Genomic DNA, 11,166 nt, shown 5'->3' with positions numbered 1-11,166 from the left:
AATTTTAATCTATAATTATAATTATTTTTAAAAAAATTTAAAACATTGTTTGATGATTTAAAATCAATTAGTTCATATAAACTTTTTTTTATATATACATAAGGCTTATAATTGACATTAAACAATTAGTTAGTTAACTCTTCAATTAACAAAACTATAGAAAGAAAAAAAAGAGAATAGATATTTAAATTAATTACCAATATTTTTTAATAGAAAATTGATAATATAAATGTGCAATATAAAAAATTTAATTGATAATAAATATATTAAACTAGAGAGTGAATGGACAAATTTAATTAAATTTTAATGGTTTGAAATTAATTTAATAACTTAATGTAATAAAAATAAATTAATAAACAAAAAATAATATTGAAATTAAATTTGATTAATTTTATACCTTATAATTCATAAAATATGAAACATTTCAAGACATCATATTCTCATTCTCATACATAACTAAATACAGTCGTTTTTTATTCTCAGACATGTTCTTTTCGGACATCTTATTCCAAGCATCCATAAAATATTGAACCAAACAACCTAAATTCTACTTTAGACTTTGTACTAAAAAACAAAAATTTCAAACGTCACTCATTACATCGGCAAATTACATCATTACCAAGCCTTTCACAACCTTTAAATAATTGCCTTCATAACCCTTTGTTTTCCCTTTATATCTTCTTCAATCTTCACCAATTGATCATTCCTTTTTCTTTTCTCTAGTTATTATCCTTGTTTCCAAACAGCCCTTGTTGGAGCTTCCATTTCCACCATTGAAGCCAAGATAATCATGGAGAGTGTTCCAATTGTTCCAAGAAGGGGAGCTATCAAAGCCAAAATATTGAAAGATATTGTGAAGAAAGTTAAAAAGGGAGTTTCGTCTATTTGCAACGTAAAATTTACTCGTAACAAAATCACTCACTTTTCTTCTTCTTCCTCTTCCCATTCTTGATTTTGCTTTTTTTTTTTTTTAACATTTTTTATGGTTAAAAGTTGATGTCAAGTTAATAACTTTTAGTAGAACGATTACAAAGAAAAAGGAGCGAATTTTTTACCTCAGAAAAAGAATCGTACCGATTACTATGAGCTGAACTCATTTTAACTAATAACAAGTTGTTTAGGTGGTGAACATAATGATTGAATTTTTCAATATCTTATTGTCTTAGTTGGATTTAACTTTTAAGTACATTGTTGCATCTTATCTTTTTCATAAATGTTATCTATTTGTTACCCTTTTGTGGGACCTTCTTAAGTTGTCTAGGTTCATCAAGTGGATTGATTATTACAATTACTTTGCCTTATTTTATCTTTTATGTTCTATAACAATCACTTTACCTTATTTTATCTTTTAAGTTCTATCACAATCACTTTACCCATAAGCTGTCTTGGACATTTATAATCAATGTATGACAAAAGAAAGAATATAGGCTAATAATATATAATTATGTTGATGTTGGTTAGATGTAAATCCAATTAATACTGATACATGTTTAGATGACCAAATATAATAAATTACATATCAGATTGAAAAATTATCAATGTTAAAATATGGTTGGTAATACATTTAGAAATTACATGGACTTAATTCAATAATTTATTAAAAATTATTTAATGACATTTTTGCTATATTATAATTATGAAAAATGATAAATGTAGATTTATAAATCATAACAGATTATATCAACCAAGAAAACAATTCACCCCTATAGTTGTATTACTTAAAACCTCAAACCTCAAACTAATAATTGTATTAATTTAAATCTCAATTAATATATAATGCAAAAATATCATAATACTATTTGAAATGTAGAAATTGAATGATTTTTCTTTGTATTTTTTGAGAGAAGGATAATTTTATTTCAAAGTTATATTGAGTTGTTTTTAAAAAAAATGAAGTAAAATTAGTTATAAATTACTGACAAAAGAACTAAATTAGTTTCCTTATGGAAGTTTCTAAGTTCAAATGGATACAATTATTAATTTACAATCTAAATCGAAGCAACTGTTAATTAATTAATTTTCTTAAAAATAAAAAACCTCCTTGAACCTCAATATTTAACATGGAAAATGATATCTCTACCTATACATGCTCGATATACCAAATGGTAGGAAAGAATGTTTGAACTTCCAACTCCAAGAAAGATCTAGAATGTCAATTACTGTAGTTTCGTTAATATCAAAAGGAAAATTTTGAGCTATATAAAAGGAAGAACAGCACACTTCACTTCAGCGAGATTTCCAACAAACGAGTGAACAGAAGAAAGCTCGTGGGAGACAAAATTTGAATATGTTATATGTCAACCAAGAGTCACTCCAATTCCAAATAAGAGAACATAAAACTCCAATCCAATATGTTCTTCAATTTTTTTTTTCTTTTACCAAATATCAAACACATACTCTGCAACAGTGAACAAAGTCTCTAACTCTCAAGAGGCCTCGATACCTGGTTCACGGATCTGAATCGATGTTCTAGATAAACTTGCCTCAAGCTCGTTTAGCTCATCGAGATCCAGTTCGTCATCGTCGTCTTCATCCAAGAGCACATCTTCAGAATCATCAACAGCATTTGTTGAGGTACTGGGTCCGCCAGTTGAATTATCTTTGGTCTGAAATTGAACGTCATCATCAAAAAGATGTAAGAATCATTTGAAGCTTTTATGATTTGGACCATCGTAAACAAATCAACTTGACATGGAATTTTGTCAGCTAAGTTCTTTGAAGCAAAATATTAATTGTCAAAAACGAACTTATCCAAACCATCTATAGGAAAACTTATTCGAGAAGGCCATTTGAATGTGACTGATATTTTTGCATAGTTAGATCTATGAGAGAATTTTCAAAAGTTACTTCAATTTATATCTAATGGTTATTAGGAAACATGTAGATCCAACAATTACAATGACATAATCATATTGTGGCGGCCACATTGAATAATGTTTTCAAGCAAATATCACTTAAAAGAATAAAATAACAATAATAATAATAACAATAATTTTTTTAAAAAAAGCTAAATAAAAACATTCTTCTCCTCAGCTCCTCAAAAAGACTAATCCCAATGGACCCATACAATCATACACCTTCACAACCACGAAAAACAGATGGCGCAGCGCCCATTCTCTCCGTACATCCTTTTGCCCATTTTGCCCCTTACTCATTTCTTTCCTTCTCCAAGTATAAAACTAGGTCACTTGGGCCATATCATATTTTTCATCATTGATCTCTTAATTCTTCTTAGGTCCCCCCTCCTATACTCCAATTCCTATTTGATCAACTTCCCCAAGGCTATAATCTCCCTGGTTACCGAACTTAGAAGACACGAAACCCAAAGATGCTTAAATTATATTGGAGATGCTTAAATTATTTTCTTGGTTGACTTTGCATCGGAAATTTAAAACTTGTCAAGTGCTCTCAAAGGGGCTTCTGCTTTCATTTGGAGTCTGACCTTTCTCATGCTGAAAGGGAGGTTGTATGAGCATACTGGCCGTGATTGGCCCAATGGCTAACTAGATGTTTTTGGCATATGGTTTGAGCTGTTTGATGCCTTTCAATGGAACTACAGTCCCCCCAAATCCTAATGACACACACCATTGGGATCAGATGCTGTATATTGATCACCCGTCTAAAGGAGCAAAAGATCAACTGTGGGTTAGCATTTTATCTGCGGTTTAGTGGAAAAGTTGGGATGAATAAAAGGTCCATGACAGCACCAAATCCTTCAAGGATATTAGATTTAGTTATTTTCGACGCTTTCTTCTGGTGTAAAAATTTACAGGCCATCAAAAGTCATAGTTTTTCTTTTCTTGTTAATAATTGGGAGCATCGCTTGTATTCCCATTGATTGGGCCCTTTTTATGCCTCTTTGGATATTTCATTCCATCGAAAAATCGTTTGTGTATATATGGGTTAAGAAAGACTCCTCTTTTCTTTGATTCTTGTGATTGGGAAGAGCAATCGTAAATGTGTAATCTAGGCTTCTGTTCTTTTTTGGGCTTTTTGGAACATAAAAGCTTTAGAAAGTTGATTAACAACCTTCTCACTTCTGAATTTTCCCCTTTACTGATTGGTATTCTTAATCTCAATTCCCCAACAGTAGAATGTCTAGGTTTACTAATCATTCTTAAACCGTGAACTTCCCCCCTTGTATGAGGTTCTTAATGGTGGGTATTGCTTGTTTTGATATTGAGATGCCTACAAAAGCAAACCTCGTTGGTTGCACAAAAATCAATCTAACTTCAAACTACCCGAGCATGCCTTTAGGATCGCAATCCCTATCCACTTGGTGGAATAATTTAAAGTCCACGATCAAGTCCTGCTTTTGCCCAAGCGCCATAGGGCAGCTCCTACAAGATCTAACCCCATGGAAGGCCAAAGAGATCCATTCAGTGTTAACTCCTCTAACATATTGTCCTACTAGTAACCTTAAGTGCATGATTTGTTTGCCAACGATACTTCTCAAATGATTCTACCAGTGATTGAGATGTAACTAGACATGCAGATCCTTAACTTTCTCAGATAGCATCTTTATGATCTCAACAAGGAGATTCTATGAAGCTCTCATTTGATTAGTATGTTGAAGCTTCCGAGTGAATGCTATATCATCAGAGTTCTTTTCTCAAGATCCTGAAGCACTGGACAAAAACCAACGGGTTTTTTCTCTACTTTTAGAGAGTTCAACTTCCTCAATTGTAATAGCACCTATGCTTGGCTGAGCGAGGAAGATCACAGGCATTTACCACCAAAATAATTACGGAAGATCCAAGATTGGCAAGGGTACGCACACAACTGATTTCTCATGGGGTTATGGGAGAAATCCTAATATCTCTAAACTTGTGGTAGCAAACCTTTGGAAGAATGAACGAGAACCTACAAAGATCGAAGGCATTGTTTTGAAAGAAGCTCCACCATTCAAGCTTATCTTCAAACTTGTGAGGTTTTGAAGGTGTACTATCTATCACATCTTCATGATTCTTCAAATAAGATTGATGAAAAATTTAGAGAGATTTTCTTACAATGGGAAGAGAACAGATTATCATGCCTCCAAGTACAAGTATAATAGCATTTGAATTGGAAGATGATTGAGAAGTGAGATCGATCAATGGGCCAATGTAAAAAGTAAGGAGTTTAATGAGAATGGATATCAAGAAAATATCTTCAAAGAAGAATCCCATCTATAGAACGATGGAGGTGGGCCAGCCTCAGCAAAAAAAAAAGTTTTGCTTGTGTCAACAGCTAAGCTGATGGTAGAATTTGGAAATTAGATAAACAAAGGATTTTCACTAATAGACCTAGTTTCGCATTGACAAGCAGTGGAAGGCTATTTCAAGATCATTCTCCATTTTGGAAGTCCAAAGTTCAAAGAAGGTGAAAATCCTTATTTGATCAGCTATTCGTAGAAAGATAAATACACGTGGTCCATCTCTAGAAGAGCTTAAATCATTTACCAAGCTGGAGCTGGTGAGTCCTTTGCAACCAAGATAATGAAAACCAAAACCATCTCCTTATGTTACTTACCTTTATCTGAGAGCATATGGATGTTCTTCACCTTGTGTAACTTCAAATGGTTAGCTCCCCAGAAGTTAAGCCCTTCAAATCTATGGGCTTATGCCTATCTGACGGCTGTCTATGCTTGGGGAGAAATGAGAATTCTTCAGTCTGTATGTGTAAGGTTAGGGTTTTAACTTGTTTTAAGCCTCAAAGTAGTGAAACCTCAAAAAGAATTTTTTGTAATTAGCCTATTTAATATTACACCAACTAGAGAATCTTTGAGTCATCTCTCTTGGTCTCTTTGTGGCTAGAACTATTTGTCCTCCTTTTCTTAGTCCTCTTTGGACAGACGACATTCTTTCTTGAACCACCCTCCTTTTCTTAGTCCTCTTTGGATAGACAAGATATTTTCCAGAAGAAAGTCTAATTAACGATATTTATTTCATTGAAAAAAAGAAAACTCACAAGTCACATTCATAACCAAAAAAGTAGAGACCAATTTAACTCTTTCTTAAGGAAACATAATACTGAGGTTCATCATAATTCTGTATTCATTCGTTGATAATTTCTAAAAGATGAAAGTTTTAAGTTACTTCATAGTGATTGGGGCACATGGAATAAATCAATTTGTCCTCTAACAAATATAATATTTCATCGCTAAGGTACCAAAAGGTTTGGATGATAAAGAAACTATTTCTTTCTTTAGATACCTCTACATGGCATATTGCACTAACAATGATAAACACTAACATTCCCAAACCATCCTTATATTCAAACAAAGAGATAGGCACGTAAAAATGATTACCAGAAATTTTAATGTTTACTAAAAAATTCTTCAGCCAGACAGTGTGGAAGTAAATTTGATTGCAATTTGCTAAGTTATGACATAAACTATGGACATGTGTAAACACTATCGTTCGCGACATGAACTATGGCACTGTTCACATGCAAGGATGAAAATATTCGTGGATATATCGATATATCCATAAATTGTAGGATTCAATATAGATATTAAATATCCATGGATATCTCCAACATCTTTTATACATGCTCGTAAAATATAAAAATGTCTTCTATTTTGTCCAATATGAATATGAATATTAGTAACAATATCCATAACTTAGTTCTGGAGTAAAAAGAACTTAATTATCAATCTAAATAAATTTTATTAATTTCATGACTTACAGAAATATTTGCCGATATCGATATTTTATCGATATACCCATCGATATATCCGTAACATTGAATCTCGATATTGATATCAACATCGATATTTTGATCCTTGTTCACATGGCATAATTCATGAATAGTGTTGCAAATGACTTTGAAGAAACAAACAATCTGTACAAAATTCACATATTGGATTACCTTTGGTTCGTTGCCTTCAGGTTCTTCTTCCCGCTGATATTTTTCATATGCTTCAGCATCATCCACAAACAAGCTTGCATTTGCAAGAAACAACTCCCGACCACTGAAAAAAAGAAAAAAAAAATAACCTTGTATTACTATTAGTTACTGTTTACAAGGAATATTAACTATATGAGTAATCTAGAAACCTCATGCGGTCATTCTTAGCTCTCTCTGCTTGTTGTGCAGCCAAACCAGCATCTCTCTCATCCATCTTTTTCTTCTTCCATTGAAAGAAAAGCTCCGGAGTCATGGGAGTGGTGGTTTTAACTTTTGCACGCTGGGATAAGCAAATAAACATAGTAAAAAAAGGTAAAAACAGGTGGTGTGAAATTTTTTTAAGCATTTTTTCCAGTTTAAGACATGATCGTCAAAAGGATAATCCAAATCACAAGCAATTAGATTGAATCATCCTCACCTCATTCTCAATCTCTTCCTCTATGGCAATCTTTTGACTCTCCTCTTCCAGCAGTTCCTTCATTTGTGACTTTAAAACATAACCTGCAGGAAGAGCATGTCTATAATGGCATTCTTTGCCACCATTAGGACACACCCAGAACCAGCCATACTGCTTCTTTTCTACTGCTTCCAGAAAATACTTGCAGACCTGTAAATTATTCATTTTAAACAGATTATTATAAATAGGATAATAAACATTCTCTCAACATTGGATCTACTATAGCAAGTAATATACAGATGTCCAAGAAAACTACAGGGATTTTAGAGAAGTTGCATGTCAATCCAATATAAATGACATAAATCAATTGCTGGAGATTGGAACATGATCCATGCATTGAAAACTGAAGCTCACAAATAATAGTTTTAAAATTAAGTATTACCAATATGAGCTTTTTTTCTATTCACCAGCAAGCTTCACTTCTACAGTAACAAGCACATCAAGGTCATCAGTTCTTTCCAGACCAATCCCTTAGACCTTCAAATTATAAGTTGATCAAAAATCCCAGGGCGTGCATACATTAAACAGAAACATGCCCAATACTAAAAAATGCCCTAACTTTTAGTTCACAAGAGATTAGATATCATAACCTTGCCCAACAACGTAACTAAAAGGAAATGTATTAAGTTCCAGTTAATACATAAAACATGGCCGAAGCCAATGCCATGAAGAAGTGAGGTGTAAGCCCAAATATAAAATGAGAAGGCATTGAATATAAACCAAATATACAAGTCGACGTCAATGTTTTCTTAACAATACAACAAATTCATATTATTTTTCTAGTCAATTCGCTGTGTAGAAACTTTGGTGCATTCTCATGAAGGCGTAAGCCTCTTCTACAAAAGGTGCAAGACTCTTGACTCTTGCGATCCAAATAAGGGATGATAGAAAAGGAATTGAATACTTGAGTTATTATGTCATCACTAACAAGCTTAGACATTGCAAATTAACGTAAGAAGTCTATGAAGGAGACATGAGAAACATACAATCTCAGTTGGCTTGTTGAGGTTATACTCGTTCTTTTTTGACTCGACAACCTTCTCCAACGTCTCTTGATCCCAATCCTCCATCGTTTCTAAGGAAAAACATTAACATGAACAATTTTAATTCAAGAGTAATCATAAGAAGCTAGGAAATGAAAAAGTACATGACTTGTAGAAAACAAAAATGTTAATCACTCACCTTCATCGCGCTTATCACTATATATATCAATCTTTTCACCCTTCCTCTGGACATTCAAATCATGTGAAAACTTGCATTTAAACCCTTTCGTACACTGTCCCACTTTAAAAAACTCACAAACTATGGACTTGGGATCAACACCTAACCAAACAACCAAAATCCAATATCAGATCAGTTCAGTGCAAAAGCTTCATCCAAAACAATAAATCTCAACTAAAACCAAAGACGAAATACAGTAATGCGCACATACCAATGGGTACTTTGGGCTGACTGACAGCAATCTTAAACAAGTCATTCAACTCCTTCTCTTTAGCTTTTTCTTCCTCCTTCTTTTTCTGCTCAATACCAAAATAAATCAATCCACTTCAAATTCGACATTTATTCATAACTATCCCCTCAATTAACCAGAAGATTAAACTTCAACGAAAAAATGGAGATTAAACCCGGACCTTGGCAGCTACTTTAGTCGGGTCGACTTTTGGCTGGACGGATTGCTTGAGATTTTGAACATATTTTTGGACGTTTTTGCTCTTGTTCTTGTTTTTGAGACCGAACGTCTTGTCTTCAACAACCTTCTGCTTCTTCGCTAATTCGGCCTTCGATTGCTGCTTCGGCGGCATGCTTATTTCGCATTCAAAGTCGATCGACAGCCAAAATAAAAATGAAAATGGAAGATAAAAACAGAAATTCCGCTTAAATTACAGACGATGTTCGATTATTAGGGTTTGTACGAACAGATATATCAGAGCCTGTCTTCTCCAACCTGAAGAATAGAGGATGGATGGGGAAGACGGATTTCGCTTTGTTATGTTTAAATTACAATCATGTCCCTCTCTCATTGGTGGTTTTTTTAGCTTCAAATTGGGCCGACTGAACGACGGCCCAACAATTAGTGGGCCTAAAAGCTGGCGATCTTGTATTCATCTTCGTGTTTTTCTGCAGATCTGTGGGCCTTAGAGTTGGATTGTTTCATTTTTGGGCCACTTTGTTTTTATACGAGGCCCAAGTGAAATTCAAGGAAATTTTAATCGAAACCGAGTTTGATTTTGCCCCGCCTCGATTTATAACCATTTGACCTTTTTTTTCCGATTTTATACATGTAAGGCCTTAATTATAGTCTAATATATTAGACTTATATTTGAACTTTCCATTTTTTTCATAAATGTTACAATAAGCTTCATATTTTTAAGAAAATAAGTGACATTTTACTATTTAACCCTCCAAGGATTAAAAGAAAATAAAAAATACAAAAGAGAAAAAAAAATTCATATCCCATCTACGCTTCATTAATGATTTATTTTAAAAATTTATTTTTCATTACCATTTTTCCATATCTCATCCATGTTTCATCTTCTTCAATTTCTCTCTCAAAACTCTCTTTCATCTTTTCGTCACTACCTCCCTCCCTCCATCCACCCTGCCACTATCAACGACGTGCCTGCCAAGATCTAGTTGTCGCCTCCCTCCGTTTGGGCTGTTAACCAGTTGTCGTTGCCTTCCTCATATCTCATTGTGGGTTTCTTCCTCAAATCTCCCTTTCTTTTCTCATTTCTCTTCTCTCACTTGTCTCCTTCCCGACGGTGTGAGTTGCAGGTGGCTGGCGACGGGAGACGGACGACGTCAAGCGAATCTTACGACGTGGGGCGAGTAGATCCAACACATCTTCCAACGTGTGGCAAGCAAATCCAACACAAGATGAACCAACTGCATGGGGTTCTGGATGATAACGGTCGACAATGATATATAGAGTGGTTTTTTATATATACTATGATAAATATTGTCATATGGTGATTTTTTTTATATATTTACTAACGTATGATTATTTTTCGTTTTCTGTATGTAAGGTGATTTTTTCGATATATACTGTGATATATATCTTCGATTTTTTATTTAGACTTTCTTTATTATGATATATACACTAATATATATTGAACATTAAGTTCATTTGCGATTTATATATATTCATTTCCAATCTTACTAGTATACTTCATATATTGTTTATAATATTTGCAAACATCTATAATTAATACATACATTCATAATCCATAATTAATAAAACACACTCAAGTGGACCGATTTTGGCATCTTTGGCAAACAAACAAATAATTATTACAATAATAATTCGGAAGCAGCCCTGAACCACTCCCGAACACTTCAAATCGGCCTAAACCATCTTAAAAAAATGTTGAATCGGACCTCCATAGCTTGAAACTTTGGCTGAACCGGCTGAAAAAAACCAAATTGGTCCAAACCGGTCTGCACAATCCAAAAAAACTGTCTATAAAACAGCTTATGTCTTGCTCCGATTTCTTCAAATTACAGCCTAATATCAACTCTAATGAAACTCTAATGATTCTGAAAAAATTATAGACTCAAACAATTGGGCAATTATAATAATTACAACCAAACCGAAGCTTAAAAAAATGTCAAAATCGTAATGTATCCACTTTAGCCACCACACTTTCATCTCATGAAATAACGTCCACCAAGCTAAAATTAATGCAAATTGAGTGTTTAAAACATGCTCTGACATCAATTGTAAGAATAAACAACCTGCTTGTGGAAACAATTTGGATCTTAAGCACTCTAAATTTAATTAATTTTAAAGATAAAACATGCATGCAAATAACTTTGAA

General features: G+C 33.3%; 1 protein-coding gene across 1 annotated transcript; it reads right to left on the bottom strand.

The window, feature by feature from the left end:
• Positions 1-2,250: 2,250 nt before the first annotated feature.
• Positions 2,251-9,354, bottom strand: LOC120081707 (Zinc finger C-x8-C-x5-C-x3-H type family protein). The gene is made up of 8 exons (XM_039036799.2): positions 8,980-9,354; positions 8,781-8,865; positions 8,531-8,671; positions 8,335-8,423; positions 7,310-7,498; positions 7,041-7,171; positions 6,853-6,955; positions 2,251-2,606 (listed from the first exon to the last, which is right to left on the bottom strand). The coding sequence occupies exons 1-8, from the start codon at positions 9,148-9,150 to the stop codon at positions 2,427-2,429; spliced, it is 1,089 nt and encodes a 362-aa protein (XP_038892727.1). The 5' UTR covers positions 9,151-9,354; the 3' UTR covers positions 2,251-2,426.
• Between the last annotated feature and the right edge of the window lie 1,812 nt (positions 9,355-11,166).

The sequence above is a fragment of the Benincasa hispida genome, chromosome 7, assembly GCF_027475165.1.
Source record: "Benincasa hispida cultivar pf3 chromosome 7, pf3_genome.v1.1, whole genome shotgun sequence".
Taxonomy (NCBI): domain Eukaryota; kingdom Viridiplantae; phylum Streptophyta; class Magnoliopsida; order Cucurbitales; family Cucurbitaceae; genus Benincasa; species Benincasa hispida.
Note: the sequence above shows the minus strand (reverse complement) of the source record. Positions and strands in the feature narration are given on the sequence as shown.